The sequence below is a fragment of the Podarcis muralis genome, chromosome Z, assembly GCF_964188315.1.
Source record: "Podarcis muralis chromosome Z, rPodMur119.hap1.1, whole genome shotgun sequence".
Lineage (NCBI taxonomy): Eukaryota > Metazoa > Chordata > Lepidosauria > Squamata > Lacertidae > Podarcis > Podarcis muralis.
Genome location: NC_135673.1, coordinates 15906221 through 15932917, shown reverse-complemented (window position 1 = coordinate 15932917; position 26697 = coordinate 15906221). Strand labels below are relative to the sequence as shown.

At 48.0% G+C, this 26697-nt stretch overlaps 1 protein-coding gene and 1 long non-coding RNA gene across 8 annotated transcripts in view; one reads left to right on the top strand and one right to left on the bottom strand.

Annotated features, from left to right (window-relative positions):
• LOC114589484 (uncharacterized) overlaps positions 1 to 22346 on the bottom strand; it is a 31597-nt gene extending 9251 nt beyond the window's left edge. For both annotated transcript variants that reach the window (XR_013391354.1, XR_013391353.1), the window contains exons 1-3: positions 22201 to 22346; positions 20190 to 20267; positions 18006 to 18211 (exon numbers count right to left, since the gene is read on the bottom strand). This is a non-coding gene — a long non-coding RNA (uncharacterized LOC114589484). The remainder of the gene's footprint in view (positions 1 to 18005; positions 18212 to 20189; positions 20268 to 22200) is intronic.
• Positions 22347 to 22353: 7 nt separating this feature from the next.
• The window catches only part of FUBP3 (far upstream element binding protein 3), a 61121-nt gene continuing 56777 nt past the window's right edge, over positions 22354 to 26697 (top strand). For 2 of the 6 annotated variants that reach the window (XM_077922510.1, XM_028715856.2), the window contains exon 1: positions 22505 to 22621. Coding sequence is in view for 2 of the 6 variants with exons in the window: in XM_028715854.2 (XP_028571687.1) it covers positions 22756 to 22845 (90 nt within the window). In the remaining 4 variants the exon portion in view is untranslated. Of the gene's footprint in view, positions 22622 to 22690; positions 22846 to 25166; positions 25270 to 26697 lie in introns of those variants that run through there. The other 4 variants (XM_028715854.2, XM_028715853.2, XM_077922511.1 and 1 more) reach the window with 3 other exon arrangements.

The window sequence follows — 26697 nt, the reverse complement described above, 5'->3', positions numbered from 1 at the left end:
AGTAGGGAAGACAAATTCACATGCTGCTCTCTCTGCTCCCCATCCAAACAAGCTAGAGGCAGTGTTAAGGATAAATATACAGTGGTACCTCAGGTTAGAGACGCTTCAGGTTACAGACGCCGCTAACCCAGAAATAGTACCTCGGATTAGGAACTTAGCTTCAGGATGAGAACAGAAATTGTGAGGCAGCAGCGGGAGGCCCCATTAGCTAAAGTGGTGCTTCAGGTTAAGAACAGTTTCAGGTTAAGAACGCACCTCCGGAACAAATTAAGTTCTTAACCCGAGGTACCACAGTATTTGAAGGGTGAAACAGGGCCAGTGAGGAGTGCGGCTTGGGGAAAAGAGGTTTGTCCCTGGGGAGAGTTCCCAGGGCTGAACAGAGAGGCCTGGTGGGCTGCATTTGCCCCATAGTCTTGAGGTTTACCCTCCTCCCTTGCCCCTTATTCCATTGCTTAAGCAGTAGTTCTGTAACTCTCCAATGGCAGCCGCCAATCGGATGTCATCTCTTTATAGAAAATACTCTCTGTCTTTTCTTTTCTTTCTTTTTTATAATGAAGCCCTGCAGGAAGGCTACTTGAAACACTTAAATACTTTCCCCCTCCCTCTCTCCCCACCAACCTTTTTTTTAAATAAATAAAAAAAGCAAAACGAATATAAAGCAGGCAGCCAACCTAAAAACACAATTTCGCATTTAAGCAACATGCTCAAGGTCACCAGAGTGACTCAGTAGCGTCGGAACGGAAGGCCCCGAATGCATGTGGCCTCCCCTCTTGCCAGGAGTTGAAAGGAAAAGGCCAGATCTGTTCAGGTGCTGAGCTCTGCACAGACCCCCCTGAATTGCTGTGGCACTCTGGTTCAGAGCCACAGGCGCTCTGCAGTGCTCCGGTCAGGATCGATCCTCCAAATGCAAAAGACGAGGAAAAGGCGGAACAGCAGAGGTGGGGGGGGAATGAGGAGGGAGGTTCCTACAATTAGCCAACAAGTGGCTGTTTTGTGAGGGATTGTTGTAGATGTGTTTTAAGTGGTTTTCAGAGTGGAAAATGTTAGGCACTAGAGCGATTGACAGACAAAGAGCAGGAAATGCATTAGGTTTTTTTTTATTGGTCTGTTTTGAACACATTTGACATTACTCTATTAAGCAAGTTCGGTTCTGGCCTTTGGGAGACTATTAAAAGAGAGAAGAAAAGGGAGAGGAGGGGAGAGGGAGGCTAGAGGTGGATAAAGCGTATAAGGGGAGGGGGAAGCAATATTATTCAAACAGGCAAGCGGTAACATAATGGCGGGAGGGACTGGAGCAAACTGTGCCAGCCAGATGGGACCCAAATGTGGATAACACAGGAGAGAATTAGCAAAACCTGGCATTGTCTAGGGGAGAATGGGCGCCACTTTCTCCTTAATAGCTCCCTCTATGTGATATAATAATGTCTCATTCAGATGCTGAACCCATCAAGGACAAAAGTCACCAGTAAGGAGCAAAAAGGGAGTTTGTGGGGAACAGGGAATACACACACACACACACACACACACACACACACACACACGAGAGAGAGAGAGAGAGAGAGAGAGAGAGAGAGAGAGAGAGAGTATATTTTCTACTGAAAATCAACAAACCATCGGAGCAACTTGACAAAATACACATCTACTGTGAATTACAGGGAACTCAGCTCTTTTGGGCAAAGAGGATGATTTGTGACAGCTGTGGGGGGGACAGATGGATTAAAGAAGAGCTCTGGTGTAGTCTCGACTAGTGGCCCATCTAGTCCAGTAGCCTAGCAGAAGCCTGCAAGGAGGATATTAGTGCAACAGTGTTCTCCCCTCCTGCAATTCACAGCAGCTGGTGTTCAGAGACATTCATGCTATCTTTGACAGTGGAGGGAAAACATAAGAGCCTGGCTGCTGGATCAGGCAAAAGGGGGTCCCATCCAGCATCCTGCTCCAATGGGAGACCTGAAATCAGGATCCAAGCACAACAGCAATGTGCCCCCTCCTGTGGTTTCCAGCGACTGGTATTCATTACTGCCTCCAACTGTGGCTTGTAGATTTCTTTAAGGGCTTTCATCTTCCCCTCCCTCCCACCACCCAATTCAAACTCAGAGGCTCATCTCTACCAGAACTGTTAACTGCATGTGTTCAGAAATGGCCATATTGAGTTAGATCCCTGCTGGGGGAGTGATAGGCAGCAGGTGGGGCCACTGGAAAGAATAGCTGTGAGCCTTCAAAAGGTCTTGCTGCTGAAATCCCAAGTTCAGATAGACTGCTGCAGCTCAGAAGCTCTTCTTTCCCTGTCTCCCAAACAAAACATAACCTTTCACTGGATGCACAGTCCTATCAGCTGCATCTGGAGAAAGCCACACAGCTTTCCTCCATCCCAGAATGTGCATTTCCTGGATCAGGAATTCAGTCCAGGGAAAGGTACCATCTGGCATCTCCAGTTGTCTTTCTTTCAAGCAAGCCCCCCACAGCTGTCCTTTGAAGATAAACTGAAAAAAAGAAACATATTTTTAAGCTAATGGATAGAAATTAATTTTGGGTTTAATATTCAAGCAACCAGTAGAAGATAGGAACACATTTCCTTCTGGACAGTCTTCTGCTTCTCAGTGGTGGGTGGGGCCAGAGGCAAAAGTGGGTGGAGCAAGAAGTGCCTTCAACACCCGTCTCTTTCTATCATCCATCCAGGGCGTGGCCTGGATAAATGGGGTGTGGTCAGAGAGAGAGTTCAAAGGGCCACAGAGAGAGGCCCAGAGCACTGCACCCAGCCCCTGGACTTGCAATATAGATTGGGGCTATGATCTTAGTGTAACTCTTCCAGGAGCTACATATGCACAAGTGTGAAAAACAGGGGGGAAAGGCAGAAAAATGGAAGCCTCTTTTGCAGAGGAAGAAAACTGGTGAACAATAAGAGGACAAAATCTTGGGACAACGCTAGTCCAATAAGCAAGCACTATTGGTCAGTTGGTGGTTCCCTTTGATATTTAACCTTCAATCAGTTTTAAATTATTGTTGTCTGTCTCATGGCTGAAAGGCAGTGTCAAACCCTACAAAAGACAAAACTGACTGCTATTTGGTTTGGATGGAAATTTCCTAGGGCTGCCATACGTCCAAGAAATTGGACTGTCTGGGAATAGGACTGACAAAATGGCGTCAGGGCGGATTTTTGTCAAATTGGCAAAATGTCCAGGAAAACTCTGACATATGGCAAGTAGGACGACTAAAAAAGAATTTATTTTTAAATTATTTTTTAAAAATGCTTTAAAAATCCAAAAACAGCCTCAACCAATTTCATGTTTCTCAAAACAAAAGCAGCGCAGGATTCAAATGACTGCAGTGGCTTTCTTTTCTGGGGGAAGCAGCAGCAGCAACCCTTCCTCCAGCACGCAGGCGCGGCCTTGGTGAGGTGAGTGCTGGCTCATCATCTCTCCGGTGCCTGCTAAGGAGAGGTTTCCAAGCGGACCTTGCAGCCAACAGTAAAGACTGGGAGGACACTACAGGAGGGCTGGGGGGCAACTTTCCAGCAGCCTCTGCCTCCCCTGGTGCACCACCAATAACATAGAACTCCTTGCACTTTGCTATAGGGAGAGGTGTGTGTGTAGGAGGGGGCAACAACCCCCCCACTAACTGTCTCGCCAGGTTAAGCCTCCTCCTCTTCCTCCTCTGCTGACAGGTTGTGGGTGTTTCTGAGTGTGCCAGGAGCTGGTGTGTAGGAGAAGCTCTCATTGGGCACATGCACAGACATGCGCGTGCAGCCAGCCAACCTGCACCCTCCACTACCCGATCTTCCCCACACCGGAAGCCTGAGGCTCCACCTCCCTTGGCATCCAGTGCCGGGAAAACCCCCCCTGGGCTCTTCCAGCGCTATGCCTGGCAGGGCAACCCCTCCCCGCCAGTTTGCAGCTCAAAAGCCCCCCCCCCCTTTGGGGAATATGGCAACCCTAACTTTTCCCATCACGATTCCCACAGTACCTCAACTATTGTCTTGTCTTGAAAATTCACTCACACTTTGAAGAGTCTCCCATCAGATTGGACAATGTGAGAAACCCCAGCTGGTGTGGTTGGCAAAATGGGATGTGAGGTCATTTCATAATTCCCTGTATCCCTATTCCATTATCTAGGGAGCAACTGGAGACTGTTTCCACAATCCCCCCCCCCCCGCATATTTTCAGTTTTTCTCCCACTCACACACATATGCCCCATGTACACATTCTGACATATATTATATTACAGGCACTTATGCATCATGGGATATCAATCTCCCATTCGGAGAGTACTAAACCACCCCATGAATTGTGACAGAGAGGTACGAGGGGCCCCTCCCTCCCTGCTTAATACACCCATGACATATGAATTTCCACTTTTGTTAAGCAATGGTTAACGGCTACTGGGATGTCTCCTTTCCTCCTCACTTCCTCCTGTCATGGCCAGGTGAATAAATTTTGCTGCCGGAGGTGAAAAACAAGATGGCTGGCATTTCAGTTACAGGAGCTGACAGGACTGGTACTGGCTCAGACCCTGCAAGTGTTCCTATTTTCCAGGGACGTCCCTGATTTATAGAAGCCATCCCAGTTCCTTATTCGATCCTAGACTGTCCCAGTTTTCCTTAGGACATTCCTATTTTCATGGGAGAAATGTTGGAGGGTATGGAGTTATCCATCTTCTGAAGGCAATCCTGTATACAGTGGTACCTTCGTTCTCAAATGGCTTAGTTGTCAAACAAATCGGCTCCCGAATGCCACAAACCCGGAAGTGTTGCAGTTTGCGAACGTTTTTCGGAAGCCGAACGTCCGACACAGCTTCCACTTGAGTTCAGGAAGCTCCTGCAGCCAATTGGAACCTTGGTTTTCAAATGGTTTTGGGAATCGAACGGACTCCCGGAACAGATTAAGTTCGAGAAGCAAGGTACCACTGTATAGGGAAGTTTTTTTAAATGTTTAATATTTTATTGTGCTTTTATATATGTTGGAAGCAGCTCAGAGTGGCTGGGGCAACCCAGTAAGATGTGTGGGGTATAAATAGTAAAGTTATGATTATGGAAAGGGGCATTCCTATTTTCATGGGAGAAATGTTGGAGGGTATGCTAGCTGAGTGTTATTATAACACTGCTCTCTTCCACACCTGAGGTCAGTAGGTTGGCTTAGAGGGCACAGGCCTGGCAGTGTGGTACACACAGCCTACAACTACAGCGTATTCCTGCCACACCACACACACACTTCTCAGGGCTTGCTGCTTCATTCAGCCCAGTATTAATATTTATATCTGTCTTGTCTCCATAAGAATAGAAGAAGGGCCCTGCTTGATCAGGCCAGTGACCCATCTAGACTAGCATCCTGTTCTCACAGTGGCAACCAGATGCCCCAACAGGAAGCTTAAAAGTAGGACATGAGTGGAACGGTGTTCTCCCCACTTGCGATTCTTAGCAACTGGTATTCAGAAGCATTACTGTCTCCTATGATGGAGGCAGAACATAAAGAAGTGCCTGGCTGCTGGATCAGGCAAAAGACCCATCTATCTGAGCATCCTGTTGCCTCTGGGAAGCCTGCATGAAGGACCTGAGTGCAACAGCACTCTCCTCCCCATTTGCTAATCACAGCAACTGGTATTCAGAGGTAAAAATTATCCCCAACAATAGAGGTAGAACATAAGAACACTGCTGGATCAGGCCAGTGGTCCTTCCAGCCCAATATCTGGTTCTCGCAGTAGCCGATCAGATGCTTCAATGGGAAGCCTGCAAACTGGAATTAAGTGCAACAGCACTCTCCTCCCCACTTGTGATTCCCAGAAAATGGTATTTAGAGGCTTGCTGCCTCTAACAGTGGAGGGGAAACAAAGCTGTCTGTGTCACAGGGGGCCACTAACAGTGGCTCCCCAGAAGTCCTCAGGGGTTGGGCAGGGGCATAAGGGGTCAGGTGGTCCCTGAGGTATCCTGGAACCAAGTTGTTAAGGGGCTTGTACCTGTTAATACAAGAACCTTGTACCTGACTTGGTAGCCTATACAAGCTCTTGTGGATGGGGCCCTGATTATGGGGTCCTTCCTAGTCCCAAGTGACCATTTTAACAGTGAGCTTCTGTTTTCCCCACTGAGGAAGGTTGTGAAGATCTCATCTGAGGACCGCTGGAAGATTCTTACAAGGTCCGCTGACCTTTCCCCACCCCAAGGCCATGTGGGCCATCTGCCATTCCGCTCAACACTAAACCAAAAGCCAGAAATGGCAGTTTCTGATTTTGCAAACAAGCAGAAGGTGTCCTGGGATTTCAGAGAGAGCCCTCAAAAGCCAGCCTCATGCGGCTTTATTTTATAGAGGTATTGATTAAAATAAACTAGGGAGACACGTTACATCTTTCCTCAAGGGTCAAGAGTTCAACCACCCAGCTGGTTTTTTACCCCGCCAGCCATGTTTTCAGAAACACTTGATGGCCTTCAGCGTTGGATTGAGGTTTCCCTCCCTCTCGCCTCCATCCCCTCAGAGAAGCTCAGGTCAGTCGATGGAAGGTAGGGGAAAGAGGCCCGTGAAGCCTGAGACCACTCTGAGAGGCAAAGTGCTTTAGCCGTGGGGAAAGGGTTTCTTTAAAAAAGAAAAAGAAAATAATAAACCAAATCAATGAAGGTCTACTGTGACATGTTGACCCCTAAGCTACATAGCACTAATAACATGGTTTTTAAGGTGTGGCAGTAAATCCTGTGTGGTGAGTTGAGCTCTCTAAGGTTGCGGGGGGGGGGGGGAGTTTTAATAATGCAGCAGATGGCCTAGGATAAGGAAACAGGGGAGCAGAGACTCATGACATTAACTTTTACAAAGATAGCTTTGCAGAAATCATGATGGACACGCCTAGCTTAAGCCCCGAGGCAAAAGCAGTATGGCAAGGCAGAGAGGCCTCTTGCTCTCCCTCTCTGAGTAGAAAGCCTCAGTAATGTCAAAGCAGCTGGTTTTGCCCCATAGAGGCCTGTGTCAGCCTACAGTAGAGGCAGAGCTTGTATCTTTGGTTGCAGGAGGCTCAAACCCCAATGCAACGGGCTCTGCCAGGGAGGGTTTTGAACGAGGGCTGGAATTGAAAATTCAGACCCGTTTAAATTTCAACAATATGTTAACAAGATGCAAGTAAGACATATCATGCGTCGACTTGTTTTCTGATTTCATTTGTGGAATGTGATTGTGAAGCAAGCTTTTTAAAAATAAAAACTTGTTAAGAACATAAGAATGTGCGAGATCAGGCCAAAGGGGCCCCAACTAGCCCAGCATACTGTTTGCACAATGACCAGCTGAATGGCCTAATAGAAGTCTCACAAGCAGACCCTGCACTCTTCCCTCTTGCAATTCTAAGCAATGGCACACTGAGGTGAAGTTTTCAATTTAATTTCTCATTTTTCCAATTTTAAATTTGGTTTTCAGCATTTCTACATCAACTTGTATTTTCTTTTTCTTTTTATGAAAGGTCCACATGAAGTGGTTAGAGTGTCAGACTAGGGTTCAAATCACCACTAGCCCATGTAGCTTGCTTGGGCCATTCAATGCCTCTCAACCTAACCTGCCCCATGGGGTTAAATGAGGAAGAGGCAGCTATGTATGCCACCCTGAGCTCCTTACGAGAAAAAGGTGGGTTATCAATACAACAGATAAGTAGATAATAAATAACATTGTTCAACATTTTCAATGCAAATTTCTGCCAACCTACACATCCTTCTATTTCATTGATTTATTTTAATTTTTAAAAAATGTATATAATGTATATAACGCTTGATCGCCGACAGAACTTTTAAGTGGTTTACAAGCTGCAATTTCCCCTAATAGACATATTTTTCCAAAGCCATTTACCCTAAAATAAAGCATTTTCATGTTATTTTCATGGCAGGGGGGATTAATTTTTATGGGCACTTTGCCCCAGTATATACATTTTTAAAAACACATTATTTGGCAGGAAAACCACACTGGAAAATTCAGAGAAGTGCAAATTTCAAAGGATGCCTGAGTTTTGGTCCTTGTTGACATCCGTCTGTCTTGGATGCTCAAGATGTTAACCAAAATGAAGGCAATTGAGAAGTGGAGGGAAAACAAATGTTCTGAGCCCTTTATCACAGACAGAAGGGAGTTCTTCATTGTGAAGCATACACCGTGAATACGTGGTTCTTCTGGATGCTCTCCTTGCCAGAAAAAGGTGTAGTATATTTCTCTGAGGCAGCCATTTGAAATGAGTCTGGTCTCCTGTAGAGTGGCAACATCAGTGATGAGCATTCTCAGTTCATGGTCGATGATGGCCATCTTCCGTGAATCATTGACCTGAAATGGTCCTGACATTCTAGCTATCTAGGCACAAGACAGTTTCTTTCTTTCTTTCTTTTGCCTGAATCAGTTCAGTCCACTTGTTTAGTGACACTCTGAGTTCCAAGCACCCACTGAAGCAAGTGGACTATGACAGGTCAACACTTTATTTACTGGACACTGTCCAGCTAAAGGTGGGCAACTGACCAGTGAGACATAATAATCTCTCCCACCGATGAAGGCAACCTGTAAAACTGGTACCTTCCACCAATCAGGTTGAACTTACAATTTTCTGCTGGATCTAGCAGCAGCTTTTGATACCATTGATCATGGTATCCTTCTGGAGCTTCTAGAGGAGTTGGGAGCAAGGGGCATTGTTATGCAGTAGTTCTGCTCCTTACTCCTGGGCTATGTCTAGAAAGTAATGCTGGAGGATGAGTGTTCAGAGCCCTGGGCTCTCGCCTGTGGGGTACCTCAGAGCTCTGTCCTCTCCCCCATGCTTTTCAACATCTATATGAAGCTGCTGGGAGAGATCATCAGGGAGTTGGGGATGGGTGTTAACCAGTATGCGGGTGATACCCAGCTCTACCTTTCTTTTAAATTGGAATCAGTGGAGGCAGTGATTGTCCTGTGTGAGTGTCTGGAGGTGGGTGGAGGATGGATGGTGGCTAACAGATTGATGGTGGCTAACGCCTAAACCTTTCTATCCCAGTGAAATCACTGAGATCATCTGCAGGAAGGTAGTTGGTCATTCATTTAACAAGAAACTGAGCCTTTCGGGTCATCAGCTCAGTCCTGCAGAATACTCTGCCAGTAGGATTCAGTGTGTGTCTTCTGTATCAACTTTTAAACACCCGCTGAAAACTTTTCTATTTTGCTAGGCCTATTGTGCAGTTTTATGTTTTATTGCTGCAAACTGCTTTGATTTTTTAAATTACATCCCTTAACAAGTTAGATGTTTCTAAACACATACACCTCTTCCCATCCTCTGTCAAAGTAAGCAATATACAGTTCAAGGACATATCCCAGTAGAGAAAAACGATTGAGGAGGGTGCAAAGGAAGGGTGATGAAGGGTGTGGCCTAGGGAGAATTTCAAGGGCCAGATGGCAAGCCCTGGAGGGTTGTTTTGGGGCCCCAGACCTGAGGTTCTCCACTCGCCCTTTAAAATAATTACTGCTGTCCTGATACCGAACCTATAGAGATCAGTTAAAATAACAAAGCAGAATGTGGCATTTTAACAAATCAACCCACAACACTCATTGTCTCAAAGCTCAAATGGATTTAAAGAGAGAGTGTGTGTTAATAGATATTGGTACCAATTTCATCTCTAGGGAGGAAGTAGCTGCATTTCATCTCTTGGTCTTGACCCTTTAATATGCTCTTTATAACTCTCTGACTCCAAGGGGCTTCCTGCATTTTCAGGGAAGGAGGAGTTAAACACATTGAACACCAAGAAAAATCAAAGGATTATAGGTTTGCAGTTGGAGTGTCCATCTGTCAGTGTCAGAAATAAAAAAAATCCTGAAGTCCCCAGGCCTGATTGTCAATGAGAAGGCTGCTTCATTAGAACTCTCCATTCGGAGAGGCCATTCAGAATATATGCCAACTGTCTGAAAATCTATCTATCTTCTGGTCTCTTAGAATAACTTAAATATAGACACTATTACCACCTGTCTCTGTCTCCTCCTCCTCCTCTTCTGAACCAGGGATGGGGAACTTGTGGACCTCCTAAGTTTTTGTACTATAACTGCCAGCATCCCTGATCATCAGCTATGCTGGCTGAAGCTAATGGAAATTGGAGTCCATCCACACCTGGAGGGCCAGTTTCCTTAGCACTGACTTAGCAGATGGTACAAAGTCGTCTGGAATTATCCAGGCTTGGTATATACAGCAAGACTGTGTCCTTCCTGTTGCCTCTGGCAGATAAGCAGAGATAAATGTTGTGCTTGCCAGATTTCAGGCTCCTGGTTTTCATCTGCCCAAGTTGCTCAGAATACCTTGGTACCTCCTAGGTATGGATTCAGGTGTTCCTGCCTATGGCCCAGCCCTATTCTTTGCACTTACCACCTGCTAAGTTTGGATGTGAGGACAAAGTGGACACAAAAACTGCAACCAGGGCCAGCCCAAGACATTTGGGCACCTGAGGTGGAACCTGAAATGGTCCCACCACTTCCTACCAGGGGATAAGGTGAGGAAAGATCTACATCAGGAACAACTGGGGAAGGAAGACTGACATTGGGATCTGCCGTTCTGGTAGATCCTGCTGCCTAAGGCAGTTGTCTCACCTGGCCTCATGGGTGGGCTGGCCCTGAATGGAATGACTCCCCTTGTGAAAAACTACTGCAGCTATCCTCCTTTTTACATCAGTGAAGTAATATCACTTTTCTCTTTCTCTGGACTCTGTCTGCTTCATTGCACTCATTCTGCTAACATTCTTCACCCCCATATGCAACCATATCTGTCTGTCTGTCTGTTATATATACAAACACACACTACATATCCACTGCACACTTCTCTCTAGCACTCCCTGCTGGGTGTGGAGGGGCCGTGAGGCCGCCACGGCTCAGCGTTTCCAAAGCTGTTCCCTGCTGAGCCTCGTTCTTTTTGCTCCCCTCCCCCTGCCAGTAATCAAAACAAACACTTCTGAAGATAAAACGAGTTGCAGCGGGCGCTCAAAATAAATAACTAATTTCTCCCTGCATGATCTCAAGGAGCAGGAGAGGCGTGAATAGCGAGGCCCAGTGTTGGTCCGAGCAGAACCCCCCGGAGTGGTAATTCGAAGGATGACAAACATGAGGCAAAGGAAAATGCCGAAAAATGGCTACTCCCCGTGGCCCTTTTGCAAAGGAGCTATTGCAGGGTTTGGAAATAACGAAGCCGTCGATGGGGAGAGGGGATATTTTCTCATTGAGGCTGAGTGAAGTGCCAAACAGGCTGCTATTACGGAAGCTTTAAGAGGTGTACGAAAGAAGAGAAAATGGAGTGGTGGGAAAAGGGGGGCAGTGAAAAGAGAGGTGGGGAAAATGAAAATGAGAGGTGGGGTGACTGTGCAAAAAGAGTGAGTGAATTTGAGAGAGGGGATGTGGGGGGGTGTGTGTGAGAAGGCGCAGTGGGAATATTTACCTGAGAAAAATTGGTCTTCACGTTATTTATTTATTTCATTTTATTTCCACAACTCATTGCCCCCCCCACCACTCGCCTCCAAATTTTCATAATTTCTTGAAATTTCTTAAACCTTTATGAGAACACATTTAAGGTGTGTGTGCGCACACACGCACCCACACCCACCTCCCTGATAACCATGAGGGGATGGGGAGAGGGGGGGAAACCAAACACCCCAAAACAAAAGAGAATGTAAAGAAAACAAAATATCTACAGTTGTTGAGATGAGAGAGAGGGAGAGAGAGAGAGAGAGAAATGAAGGAAGGAAGAGCGAGAGAAAATAAAGGCCAGCATCCATAATTTTCTCTGTGGGGCTTTGAGGTAATTGAGCCATTTGGATAAAAATAAGGCAGCAGGCCCCTTAGGTAAAAGGAGCTTTGCAATCCAAGGAGGTTCGAATTATGCGTCTTGTATCACTTTGAATCCCCCCACATCCCCCTCACCCCCTAGTGCTACGCCGAACCACTTTCCTCTTTTCTTCTTATGTGTATTTTTTTTAAGTACCCTGTCAAAATGTCCTTAGATGAGTACAGAATTTCAGCTGTCACAACTAATTTTGATTCTCCTGAATGCTTGTGTGTGTGTGTGTGTGTGTGTTGAGAAAGGGGTGTGTGTGTCTGTATGCGCAAGCTCTTGTGAGGAGAAGAGTGTTGTTGAATCAAGATTTCTTTTCTTGTCATATATATATATATATATATATATATATATATATATATATATATGAATGAGAGAAAAAAGATTTACATCAAAAATTTGTTTCTGGGGAGTGTTTAAGAACTGTAATTTCCTCCTCTTTCAATTACCATTTGATGCTGTCTGATTCCCTCAGCTCCCCCCCCCCCCCGAGCTTCATTTTGCCGCTGTTTTTCTTTCCTCACAAAAACGCCGTCAATCTTTCTGTCAGCTTTAAGCTGTCAGCTGCCTAGCTGATCCATTTCAAAAACACCACAGGCCCTGGGGTTGTCAAGAGTGCCCAAATGCCAGATCGTTTTCCTTCCTGATCTTGACGTAATTTTACGGCACACTTGCCTTACAACAGAGTTTCTTGGGGAAGGTGGCATGGAAAACGGCCATGGTTCCCGCTTCAAGTTTCCTGCCTGATGCACATTTGCCCCTCTATATATCTCAACATGTGTTGCCAACAGTTGTAGCTCTCTTTCTGACATCACATTTACCTCACATAACAACAAAAGTAACTCGAAGGTGTCTGGTTGCAGCTAGTAGCACATATTATCTACACTACAAATATACAGCTTAACTGTCATGGCTTCCCCCTGCAAAAGATCCTGGGCTCTACTGTTCAGTGAAGGTGCTAAGAATTATGTTTTAGGTCTGTACAAACTCACTCCACTCAGACTTCAGGGCCAGCAAAAAGGGAATGTTTTTTAATTGAGGCCTGGTGTGGAACACAGGAATTTGCCTTCTATTGAGTCAATAGAAGGCAAAAAAGCAGTGTGGAGCTTGCATGCAGTCTGTCGACCTCGTCTCCCTCAGCTGTAGGGCTGCTGAGGGGGATGTGGAGGGTGGACGCAAGCCCCATGCAGTGCAGAGCCTGCAGGCGCCCAAGCCATTGCGTCATTCCCAGGAGAGATGCGTAGTTTGGGTGCACTGCAAGCCCCATGGTAAGTGGTGCCTCCTGGGTGATTGGTGCCCAGTGCACCCCCTGCCCCCTAGCTACACCTCTGTTCTGCCCACTCTCCAGTAGCCACTATGAGCTGCCAAAGGGAGGAGGCTGGCAGCGGTGGCCATGGAGAGGCTCTGCCAGCTCATCCTCCTCCTGAGCTCAACAGCGGCGGTTATGGAGGGGGAAAGTGGGACATTCCTGGATCCAAACAGAAGCTGGGAATGGTTCTGTGAATCCGGGATGTCCCACAAAAACTGGGGTGGTTGGAGGGTATGAGCTGTGTTGTTATGTATGTTTTTCGTACATGGGTGTTTACTAGTTAATGAAATACCTGTTCTAAATTACTACATTGAATCTAGGACATGGGTAGGCAAACTAAGGCCCAGGGGCTGGATCCGGCCCAATCACCTTCTAAATCTGGTCCGTGGATGGTCCGGGAATCAGCGTGTTTTTACATGAGTAGAATGTGTCCTTTTATTTAAAATGCATCTGTGTTATTTGTGGGGCATAGGAATTCGTTCATTCCCCCCCCCCCCAAAAAATATAGTCCGGCCACCCACAAGGTCTGAGGGACAGTGGACTGGCCCCCTGCTGAAAAAGTTTGCTGACCCCTGATCTAGCACTTCATTTTCACAACACATTGCTGGGGTGAGATGAAATGTGTGCAGGTTTTACAGAATAAGTGAGGGCTCGTCATCCTTTATCATTCTCATATGAGGCAGCTAAGGAACAGACAAGGAAGAAAATGATGCTGACATATTCCCCTTTATTTATCTTAGTGCCTCCTGGAAATGCCCCCTTTAACTCCATCCATTTCCTCCTCCCTCTCCCCAATTCCTTCTCCTCTCAAGCTTCCTCATCCCCAGAACCCTAAACTGTCTCACCCATCTACCTCCCTCCCAACCATATTTTCTCCCTTCCTCCATACGCCACCTTTACGTCCACCCAATTCCTCCCTTCTCTTCCACCTTGTCATCAGAAAGCTGAAGGTGTCATACACAGAGAGACCCTTCTTCTCTGCAGGAAGGCTTTTCCTTAACCTCTCTTCAAGTTATTTTCTACAAACAAGAGCCCCCTCCTTTTCCTCCTGCTCCCACCCACTCTGCCTTTAGTCCCTTAGGAGAAGCCAATGAAAACAGCACGGTGATGGACTAGAGATAATATAGTTGTTAAATGTTCAGAAAAAGGCAGAAGCCCAAGGCAGTACAGTGGTACCTTGGGTTACATATGCTTCAGGTTACATACGCTTCAGGTTTCAGACTCCGCTAACCCAGAAATATTACCTCGGGTTAAGAACCTTGCTTTAGGATGAGAACAGAAATCGTGCGGCGGTGGTGCAGCGGCAGCAGGAGGCCCCATTAGCTAAAGTGGTGCTTCAGGTTAAGAACAGTTTCAGGTTAAGAACAGACCTCCAGAACAAATTAAGTTCTTAACCTGAGGTACCACTGTATAAGTTCCTCAACTAAGTTTATTCAACATTTGTCAGTGACAACAGCTCACTCATAGGAACACAAGAACCAAACTGACTGGACAACACGATAATAATCCCAAGCATGTTGACAGTTGAAAGAGAATGCGCTTACTTACCATTAGAACGTTCGTCTACCAACGCTTCTACAATTGATTAGAACGTGCCTTGTAACATAAAATGTGTTGAACCCAATACATAACACTCCTCCCCCCCCAACTTCCTAACAAAAGGAACAAACATAGTCATCAAGGTGTGCCGGCATTTTCTGCTCCCGCTGGGACTGTCATGGTTCCTGTGCTCGAGTGGGTGACCCAGGAGGTTCCTCCAGTACCCAGGAGGTGGGTGACCCACGAGGTTCCTCTGGTACACGCAGTCTGAGTGGGGCGGTCAGCAAGGCCGGCTCGGAAGGGGTCACTGCCGATGGAGCCACTGAGGATTCCGGCCTGTAGTCGCCCTGCTGGGATAACTCAGTCACCGGCAACCCGTCTGGTTCCCACCCTGGCCTGGGCATAGAATCTCCTGAAGTACCCATTTTTCTGTCCTCTGTTTTCCACTTGAAGTTCCGTGTTTGGAAGTGCCCTGGCTCTGATCTGGTCAAGGTGTCTCTTCCAAACCAGTCCCTCCTCCAACCCTACATCGTAGGAAACCGGACCTGTACAGGGGGCAATGATACCAGGAACCCAACTGTGTCCGGGCCCACAGTTTTGGACGTACCCAGTGTCCCCCGGGGAGAACCCTCTTGGAGCCCCCCGCACCACAGCGGATGGTCATTGCTCAAGAGCCCAGTTGGGGTGCATGCGATCAAGGAGGGTAGTGAGCCTCCTCCCCATAAGCAACTTCGCTGGGCTCCGGCCAGTCACTGCACTTGGGGTGATGTGTTGGGCCAATAAGAACTCCACTAACTGGAGAGTCCAGTCTCCATGCACTATGCGCCTAAGTGCATCTTTGGTAGTATGGACCATGCATTCAGCTTGGCCATTAGTGGCTGGGTGAAAAGGAGCGGAACGAATGTGGCGGATTCCATTCTTGGTTACAAATTCTTTGAATTCCGCCGAAGTAAAAGCGGTCCCATTATCACTCACCAGTGTGTCTGGCAAGCTGTGTGTCGCAAATAGCTTCCTGAGCACATTTATAGTCACTCTAGGGGACACGGTTGAGGTCAGCACCACCTCGAGCCACTTGGACTAAGAATTGACCACTATTAGGAAGTGTTGGCCCTGAAAAGGCCCCACGAAATCCACGTGCACCCGAGACCATGGGGACTGTGTGGACTCCCAGAACTACTGGTGCCTTGGGTGGATCCGGCCAGGAGACCTGGCAGGACTCGCAACGTTTCACCCAGCCCTCTATCTCTGCATCTATGCCTGGCCACCGTACATAGCTATGGGCCAATGCTTTCATCCAGACGATCCCCGGGTGAGACACATGCAGCCCTTCTAAGACTTTTTTCCTTAACGGGGCGGGGGACGGGACGGGACTATGACACGGATACCCCATAACACGCATCCTCGGTGAGTAGACAGCTTGTCTTTGCAGGCTGTGTAGCATGAAAATTCTGGACCTAGCTTCCCGGGTCACCCCCTCCCCACCTAGTCCGAGACGCGGGACAACAGCCTATCTTTCGTGGTTGCGGCAGCAATGTTGGGTTTAAGCGCAAACGGGACTCTACGGGCCTTGACCTGAATGGGTTGTACAGTGGAGTTGAGTCGTAGGGAAATCTGGAGTCCGTTGTGCAGGCCCAGGCTTCCATTGAAGACTGCTCGAAACTCCTGGCAGATTGATTCGAAATCTGCCCCCGGGGAAATCTGATTAAACCCTGAAATACCTAAGCCTAACGGCCCGAACCATGCTAGGCTTAGAAGGCTAGTGAATGGGCCTTCAGTTATGATGAGGTTCAAATTCTTTGTGTACTTCTTAAACTGGACCTTGAAGGTGCCCACCCCCTTTAGCTCAATTCTTTTTCTGTGGAAGTCCTGCAGCACTACGGGGGCCGGAGAGGAGGACCGCCGTTAGGGCAAAGCTCTTTCAGAGTCTTAGCAGATATTATGGAATAGGATGAGCCGGTATCCAACTCTATAGTGCACGGGGTTCTCTCTATCTTGAGTTGTACCCTAAGCTTATTGGACCCCAGAGACAGAAGTTGAAGTACCCTGGCTGGAGAGATGGACTGTAACTCCTCCTCTATGTAGGCCTCATGGACACATTGCTTGGTCATGCTGCAGAGGTCTTGGAGCGGCAGACTTCACCAATGTGCCCAGTCTTCCCACAATGGCGACATGTGGCGTCCCAAAACCTGCATGTCCGACGCTCGTGGTTTTCTCTGCAGCTGGCGCAGGTCCCTCGAGGTGTGTCAGATGAACGCTGGTTCAATGATGCGCTCGTAGCTTGCGAGCGGTGGTGTCGGTCGGATCGGTCCGAAGCTCAGTGGACATCCTCATTGTGGGGACCTACGGAAGACGACCGGTCTTGCTGGATGCGGTGAGTTCTCCTTTCGGTACGTAGGCTGCAAGGCCGCCTCATGGGCGCTATCCTTCCCAAAGGCCGTGGCCATATTCATTGCTTCCATCATCGTGATGTCGTCTTTTGCCAGTAGCTTGCAGAGGAGATGGCTGTCTCGCATGCCACTGTTGAACCTTTCGAGGAGTCGTTCCTCGATGTCAGCGAATTGACAATACATCGCAATCACCCGGAGCGCTATGATGTATTCACTCGCTGACTCTTGCGCTTGTTGCTGTCTGTGTGCAAAGTCATAGTGGTGGTGGTTCTTAGTTGGCTGAGGCGTGAGGTGTCTTGTTGTAGCCTGTGTCGGCTCATCGAAAGTGCATGCCTCTATGTCCCTGGGTGCCATCAGACTTTCCAGTAGAGTGATGGCGGAACTTCCCAGCACCGTCAGTAGCACATCCACCTTGTCTGCCTCCCTAGTGAAGCCTTGTAGTTGGACATAGCTCCTTATTTGGCAGAGCCACTGCGGCCATTCTGCAGGATGGCTCATATTGAAGTCCAGTGGTAGCCATCCTCAGACCTGGAGCAGTCGCTTGTGTGATTGTGGGTAGTTGCGAAGAAGTGGCAGGAGCGGTCTTGTTTCTGGGACTATTTGCTGAGTCCAGCGTGGTGGTGAGGTCGCACTTACTGCGAGGCAGCAGGCGGTGGTGCTGCGGTGCGGTCTTGGGCCTCTGGCAGCCGGTGGGAGCTCATCAATATCCCATCCTTGTTGCCAATGTTAAATGTTCGGAAAAAGTCAGAAGCCCAAGGCAGTATAAGTTCCTCAACTAAGTTTATTCAACATTTGTTAGTGACAACAGCTCACTCATAGGAACACAAGAACCAAACTGACTGGACAACACGATAATAATGCCAAGCATGTTGACAGTTGAGAGAACATGCGCTTACTTACCATTAGAACGTTCGTCTACCAACGCTTCTGTGATTGGTTAGAACACGCCTTGCAACATAAAATGGGTTAAACCCAATACATAACAATAGTAAAGAGAGACATACCCTTTTTCTTCAATCATGGAACTCAAGGTGATGTATGTGTAGTTCCCAGATAGTCTTCTATTCAGATTTTGATCAGACCCAGACCTGCTTAACTTCAGCAAGATGCTGGTCTCGTGTACCTTCAAGACCATATCCCAGGACTTTTTACAGGGCAGTCTGTTATTCCAAAGTGTTCTCCATTTGAAGGCCACCTGGTGCAAGTTCAGCTTAAAGATAAGAAAAGAGATCAGAGTCCTTGAAATATACGTTTATCAGTATCGAGCACCTGGACATGGCACCTGGTCACATTCTTCCCCATTAAAGGGAAATGTATTTATCTTTACATTATAGTATTTCTTTCTAATTTGCAACTATAGATCTAAATGAGTGCATAATTTTTTAGTGCAGATTTGTTTTCCTCTTTCAGGGGTGATGCACTTCCTTTATGGGGGACAATGGATAAATGGCCACCATGATTTCAGCCCTATATTTAAGGCTTTGGATAAGAAATGTATCATAAATAAATCAAAATAAATATATAAACATATTTTATTGGCATCCATCTGTCTCAAGAGACAACGAAGTGCACCTCTGGGTTGAAGTCAAACAGCTGTGTTAGCAGCACTGAAGTGAGCTCCCATGGGTGCAAACCTGGGAAGTGTGTACAGAGGTCCTGGGCTGCCCAGACAGTGGTCCCCTCTCAGCCTTGCTGCTGTGACCCAAAGAAAAGCACAGCAACACCCTTGGCAGCAGCTTGGCTGCAGGGGTTACCGGAAGGAGGCACACAAGGCGCCATTCAACTGTCTTAGGGACTCCATTCCATATTTGTGTAGGGTTTACTCCATAGCCCTTTCTTCTCCTGAAGAATCCCACAAGGCAGCAGAGGTTTAGGATCAGAGTTTTCCTTCTAGATGGAAAACTTTTCCTAGTTTAGCCAACCAATCAAAGATGTTACTGGGGTGTGACCGCAGTCCCATGCTGACAGCTTCTAGGAGCTACAGGTGAGAGCTGAGTGCAGGTTGGGGACCAAAGGGGGACAACCCCAGAAGGAATATGACATGTCCCCCACCAGAGATTCTACCCCTCCCCTAACACCCCATACACTCCACATAAACTTTCTGAACATGTATATAATATACACATTTATTACAAACATCTATAACATATGTAACACATGTGTTTTTATAACTATTTGTATTGATTTTACAAAAACCAAACAATATAGCAAAATGAATGGGAATGTGCAGTGATCAATTCCCACAAAATGTATCAAAACATGGGCACATCTGTACAATACATTTAAAGCCTATTTATAGGACACTGCTTCCCCTCCAAAGAATCCTAAGAACTTTAATTTGCTAAGAGTACTGAATTTTTTTTCTCAGCAATGAGTAAAGTGGTTCCCAAGATTTTGTGGGGGAAGCCATGCTCATGAAATGTGCTTTAAACTATGGTTACCAGATGTCCCCATTTCCCGGGGACAGTCCCCGGATTTACAAATCTGTCCCTGGACAAAATCCGTACCCGGAATGTCCTCGGATTTAATTTAACGTCCCTGGATTTATATTTTAAGTGTTGTAGATTTATTAGTAGGGAATGAATGTTGCATGATTAGTTCAACGGCACGAGACACATCATATGGGGACTTCTGGCGAGGCAAAATGGTGGATGCCACAGCAGCAAGCAGCTCCTGAAGCCAGCCAGAGCCAACTGTGCTACCAGGCTGGCTCTGGGCTGCTGAGACTGCTGCTGCCACTGCCACTGCCAAGGGGGATCTGGGGACATCTGCTGCGTCAACTGGGGAACCGCTACCCCTGCCCCGTGACCCAAATCGAGCCGGGAGCGAGAGCCCAGCTATGCTCCGGGGCTGACACAGGGAGGAGGAGGAGAGGAGGAGAAGGAAGAGAGTGAAAGAGGAAGGAGAAAAAAGAGGGGAGCCCTGACCTAGCTGCGCCAACTGAGGACGAGATGTAGGAGAGTACCAGGAGGGCAAGGACATGTGGCCAAACCCAGGCCCAATCTGAGCCTCCTCCACTGTGGCTAGCGCTCCAAGAGAGCAGGTCGGGGCCCAGAGGAAGGCTGCACGACAGAGGAGACCACAAAAGAGATTTCTTAATTTAAAAAAAAAATAACTTTTAAAAAAATCCTTCTTTTTTTGTTAAAAAAATGTCCCCAGATTCATTGAAAAAAATCTGGTAACCTTACTTTAATTCCAGGGCTTTTTTGAGTCAGAACTTGCCGGAACTCAGTTCTGGCACCTCTCAGGTAGGTGACATTGCCAATCTAAGAGAACAAGGGAGGCATTCATGGTGAGTTCCAGCACCATTTTTTTCTAGAAAAAGAGCACAGTTTAAATGTATAGTGTAGATATGTTCAAAGTCTTTGACAAGACCTTGAAAAGACCTTGAACTTGGTGGTTTTTATCCATGTTCATTAATCTTTGCATAAGAAATAAAACTTAACCAGACTGCATAGAATTTTTCTGTGGCTTGAATTTTCTGGTGTGCACAACATCGGCATGTTAGTTGATCCATTAGTACCAAATCCCAGAGCTATCAATGCCAATTATCATCAAATGAGTGCTCATAGCTATCGTAGGGTTGCCATATTTCAAAAAAGTGACACAAAAGTTGTTTAGTGCTTTTTTTGCCCAAAGTTGTTGAGCTTTTGAGCTATTTTTAATGAAATTTGCCAAAAACAACACTTCCGACATGGGCTGCCATAGGTCTGGAATTTTCCAGACATTTAAGCGATTTCCATGTGGACACTGTTTACGAGGGCCGAATACGAGCTATGTCAGGGGAGTTCTGGATATATGGCAACCCTTACTCCTTAGTGCAATCATCAGAGGGTGGTTAGAACTTTAGGGCCCAAATCCTGATTGTAATAGTAAAAAATAGAGATGGGGGCCCCTGCAATTTGGAGGTTTGGCAGAGTGGCCTGATTGGTTATCTGCAGTGGAGGCTGGTCCATTGGGGTGAATGGAGCACTGCGCTGCCAACCTGTATACCCCCAGCCAGCTCCCAACCAGTTGCCTTCTTTTTTGACATCTCATCCAGGGGTGGACCGGCCTATCGGCTTCCGCCTCCTTAGTCTCAGTGTTGCTCACTAGGGAGGAGATGTGGACCAAACTAGAATTAGTTGGCTCCTCCCTCTCATTGGCTCTGGCTCCACCTACTGTTTGGGCTCCCTGTTTTCTACCCTAGCAGTTGAAATAGGCACCAACCACCACTATTTATCTGACATGCTTTGTGAAAGACATAGGGCTTTTTTTCAGGTGGAGCTTACAGGAGCTTAACTCCAGCACCTCTCAGGTTGATGCCATTGCCATTCTAAGAGAACAGGGAGGAGTTCATGGCGACCGTTGGCACCTCTTTTTCTAGAAAAATAGCACTGAAAAGACCTGTAAGAAAAAATGTTGAACCAATGGGCAACTCCATGAATGTTGGAAGACTTAGGCAATGATAGCCACCAACTAGATACGTTTCCAGTACGTTTCTGAGAACAATTCAAAGGGTTGGTGTTGAGCATGGGTAGGCAAACTAAGGCCCTGGGCCAGATCCGGCCCAATCGCCTTCTAAATCTGGCCCATGGACAGCCCAGGACTCAGCGTGTTTTTACATGAGTAGAATGTGTCCTTTTATTTAAAATGCATCTCTGGGTTATTTGTGGGGCATAGAGAATTCGTTCATCCCCCCCCCCATATTGTCCGCGCCCCACAAGGTCTGAGGGAGAGTGGACCAGCCCCTGCTGAAAAAGTTTGCTGACCCCTGGACTAGAGTGTTGGACCTTGGGAGACCAGGCTAAATTTGTGTAAATAAACCCATATATCCTTAAACACTAGCATCCACCATCCCTGCTTCCAAGGAAACTGAACATGGCATAAGCACCTGGAACCCTTGGAATTTTGCGCAGCTCAGTGACTTGGGCAGCACGCGACAATGTTGTTTAAATTATCTGAATATAAAATGTTAATCCAAAAGTTGCAACAAGTCTGAGCCCTGCAGCTGGCATAAACATTATTTAAATTATACAAATATAAAACGTGACTCCAAAGTTGGAGTTCTGCAGGTTGCATACATCATCATCATCATCATCATCATCATCAAAATACAAAAGGTGACTGAAAACGCTGCAACAGGCCTGAGTCCTGCAGCTGCCCTGAATCATGCAAACAGAAACGTGGTCAACGTTAAAACTAGATTAAAAAACAAACCCGCAGCAGGTGTGCTTTTGATCACCGCAAATATGCACAGTACAGTACATATCGTATTACTCTTTAAGGCTCCTCCCCGTCCCGTCTCCTCCTCTCCTAGGCTCCTCCCATCTGGGCCTTTCCTGAGGAGCCACGCGGAGCCCGCCCCTGGCCACGTGACCCCCTCCTCCTCCCGCCTGCCTCCCCCGGAAGCAGAGGTTCGCTCGGCTATCGCCGCGCCTCTTTCCCGGCCTGTCTCTCCTCTCCCTGGCTGCCCCTCCCTCCTTCTACTTCCTGTCTCGGGCGGAAGCGAGGGGCGGGATTTCCCTTTCCGGGTACGGGTCCCCAGGCGGAGAGAGAAAGAGGGAGAGGGAGAAGGGGGGGAGGGAGAGGAAGGCGAAGCGAGATTGAGCCCCCGGGCGCTGGACGGAGGAGAGGCTGAGTGAGTGAGCGGCCGGCAAAAGCGGCCGGGCGGGGGGAGGCCCAGGAGGAAGGAGGAGGCCCAGGAGGAAGGAGGAGGCCGAGGCGGCGGCGGGAGGAGGCCTGGGCCGAGGCGGCGGCGGCGGCGCGCGCGTCATGGCGGAGCTGGCTCTGGGGCCGAGCGCGGCACCCGCGGGGGCGGGGAAGAGCGAGGGCTTCGTCGACGCGCTGCACCGCGTCCGCCAGGTAAGAGCGGGTGGGTGGGGGCGAAGGCCGCATGGCAGACAGCGAGGAGGGCCCGGCCTGGCCCCTCGCCTCACCTCGCCACCCCGCGCGCCTCGGCCTTGGCAGCAGGAGGAGGCAGCATATGGAGAAGTGGGGAAGGGTAGCCCCTCGGGCCTCCTCCTGGGGGGTGTGGGAGGAAGGGAGGCCGGCGCGGGGAGGCGTTTCTGGTCCTTTCCAGGGGTCTGCCCCGAACTGCATCCCATCCAGGGGCCATAGCGTGGCGCGCGAGACAACTTCCCGAGTTCTCTGGCGTGGGTCGAACTCAGTGTTGCCTGCATTGGCAGGCAGAGGCTGTCCAGCGTTTCATGCGGATTGGTGTGTGTGTGTGTGTTGGGGGGAAACTCGACGGTCCTGTGTAAAGGAAACGTTCCTACCACTGAACTGTGGCCGCTTTTCCCAAAGGAGGCAGACTGCGTTGCCTACACTGGCAGGCAGTGGCTCTTAAGGGCTTTCAGGCCTTTCGCAATCCCACCTGGAGATGTGGGCATGGGGGAATGGAGTCACCAAGCCACAATTCTGTCTCTTAAAGAGGAAAACTAGGTTCTAGTCCTTGTGGTTCTGAATAAAGGGATGAGTTAAGTGGGGGCATGAGAAAGCTGTCTTATACCAAGTAAGAACGTTGTCCTGTTTAGCTTAGTGGGCTGGGGTGTAGGCTAAGCCAGGCCAGGAGGAGGAGTAGGCATATGGAAGGTGGGCCCATCACAACTCCTCCTGGGAGAAGGGATGCCATTGTGGGAAAGGGTGTGTGTCAAGTGTGGGGAGACATTTTTCCCCATGGGACACAATGAGGCATAAGGTAACTTCCTGAGTTGGAACATTGGAGTCTGTTTATCTCAGTGCCGTCTACACTGATAGGCAGCAGCTTTCAGCAGTTTCTGGCAGGTGGTCTTTTCCCAGCTGTGGCTGGAGATGCTCCTGAAGATTGAACCTGGGGCCTTCTGCATGCAACAAAGTTACAACCATTCCCCATAATATAGGAACACAGGAAGCTGCCTTACAGTAAGATTATTAGGGTCTGTCTAGCTCAATGTTAAGAGACGCGGGTGGTGCTGTGGGTTAAACCACAGAGCCAGGACTTGCCGATCAGAAGGTCGGTGGTTCGAATCCCTGCGACGGGGTGAGCTCCCGTTGCTCGGTCCCAGCTCCTGCCAACCTAGCAGTTCGAAAGCATGTCAAAATGCAAGTAGATAAATAGGTACCACTCAGGCGGGAATGTAAACAGCATTTCCTTTCGCTGCTCTGGTTCACCAGAAGCTGGCCACATGACCTGGAAGCTGTACACCGGCTCCCTCGGCCAATAAAGTGAGATGAGCACCGCAACCCCAGAGTCGGTCACGACTGGACCTGATGGTCAGGGGTCCCTTTACCTTTACCTTTAGCTCATTGTTGGATAGTGTTGTCTGCACTGAGAGGCAGTAGCTCTCCAGGATTTCAGGCAGGGAGCAATTCCAAGCCCTACCTGGAGATGCTGCAGGGAATTGAACCTGGGACTTTTAAACATATGTTTAAATACTGTGCTGTGGCCTTACCCCTAAAAATGAACTAAGATTCCAGTCCTCATGGTTCTGAAATAAAAGCTGATTTGAATAGGGACTTACAGAGCTGCCTTATACTGAATCAAACTGTTGGTCCATCAAGCTCAGAAGGCTGGTCTGGGGCAGGCCTGGATGAGGCAGAGGCCACCTGTCATGCACTGGGAGACCAGTGTGGGAAAGGGTGACATATATTAATGCTGTGTGTCAGATGTGGAGAAGCCTTTTCGGCTTGTGACCAAACTGCATAGGAATAGGGTCATGGTTTTAAAACTAGAAACATAGGAAGATATGCCTTATATTGAGTCAGAGTATTGTGATCTGTCTTAAAACACTAATGCCTACACTGACTGGTAGAGGCTCTCCAGGGTTTCAGGCAGGGGAGAGTTCTCAGCCCCACCTGGAGATGCTGCTTTGGTTGAGCCTGGAGTCTTGTGCATGCATACTCTGTCACTGAGCCATGGTCCCTTCCTCTAAAAAGAGTTAGACCCTTGGTCCGTCTAGCTCAGTATTGTCACAGTGACTGGCAGCAGTTCCCCAGGATGTTGGGCAGGGAGTATTTCTCAGTCCTACTTGGAGATGTTGAGGATTGAACCTGGGACCTTTAAAGCACGTGCTTTAATGATGAACTTTAGGGGCCCTTCCCCTGAAGTTACAGCAAGGTTCCAGTCCTCAGGGTTTTGAATTAAATAGGGAGCTGCCTTTTACTGAGTCAGACTTTTGGGGTTTAGCCCTGTATTTTCTACACAGACTAGCTGCAGCTCTCCAGATTTTCAAGTCCAAGAAGGGCCCAGCTGTGGGTCTCTTTGACCTAGGATGTTATAGCCTGCCTAAGTGGCCTTCGGCACCTGAGGTGTGTTTTGGGTGCTCACCCCATTACTGTGATTGTAATATTGTTTACAATTTAATTGTTTTTAATTCTAGTTTTTAAATTGTTTGAACCAAACCTGGGACCTGCTGGTGAAGGATTGGTAGTAAGTTTAACTACAATTTATTGATAATAATACTCGAAGCAGACTCATTGAAATCAGTCAACTTCAAGCTAGGTAAAGGTACCCCTGCCCGTACGGGCCAGTCTTGCTAGACTCTGGGGTTGTGCGCCCATCTCACTCTATAGGCCGGGGGCCAGCGCTGTCCGGAGACACTTCCGGGTCACGTGGCCAGCGTGACATCGCTGCTCTGGCGAGCCAGAGCCGCACACGGAAACGCCATTTACCTTCCCGCCAGTAAGCGGTCCCTATTTATCTACTTGCACCCGGGGGTGCTTTCGAACTGCTAGGTTGGCAGGCGCTGGGACCGAGCAACGGGAGCGCACCCCGCCGCGGGGATTCGAACCGCCGACTTTTCGATCGGCAAGCCCTAGGCGCTGAGGCTTTTACCCACAGCGCCACCCGCGTCCCCAGCTTCAAGCTGCTCATGCCAAATAATTTTCAGTGTGTCTAACCCTGAGTATAATTAATGTTGGCCACACATACCCATGCTAGAAATTCACCAGATGCATTTTGCAACTGGTGCAGGTCCAATTGTGACTATGTGGGAATCTTTGGATGTCAGGTTGGTAACTGACTGGCCGCTCCAGCTTTCTCAAGCAGGTAAGCGGAAGAGCTTATTTATTGCATTTATATCCCACCTTTTTCTCCATGGTTCACCCCCCCCCCCCATTTAATCCCTACAACAATCCTATGAGGCAGGTTAAGAGGCTGTGACTGGCCCAAGGTCACCCAGTGAGCATCATGACTTAGTGGGGATTTAAACTCTGATCATCTCCCAGGTCCTAGTCCGACATGCTAGAGTACTTCTGCCATGAGGCGGCTATATAAACTAAGTAGATAAATAAATATGGGGAAAGCGAAATGTCACTTAGAGAAGGTTCTGAAATATATTTCTTGAAGCTTGAATTTGTTGTACAGTGGTACCTCGGGATGCGAATGGGATCTGTTCCAGAGCCCTGTTCGCATCCTGAATGGAACACGACGGTGTGTCTGCGCATGCACGGGGCACATTTTGCCGCTTTCCCGCATGCGTGTGACGTCATTTTGAGTGTCTGCGCATGCGTGAGCGGTGAAACCCGGAAGTAATGCACTCTGTTACTTCTGGGTTGCCGCAGAGCGCAACCTGAAAGTGCTCAACCTGCAGCACATTCAACTCGAGGTATGACTGTATTCTGGATTGTTTTGTTTGATGTTTTAATGTGTTGTAAACCATTTTGAGTTTTTTTTCATTAAAATATAAAGCAGTATAGAAATGAAATGAATACTACTACTACTAAATTCCATTACTA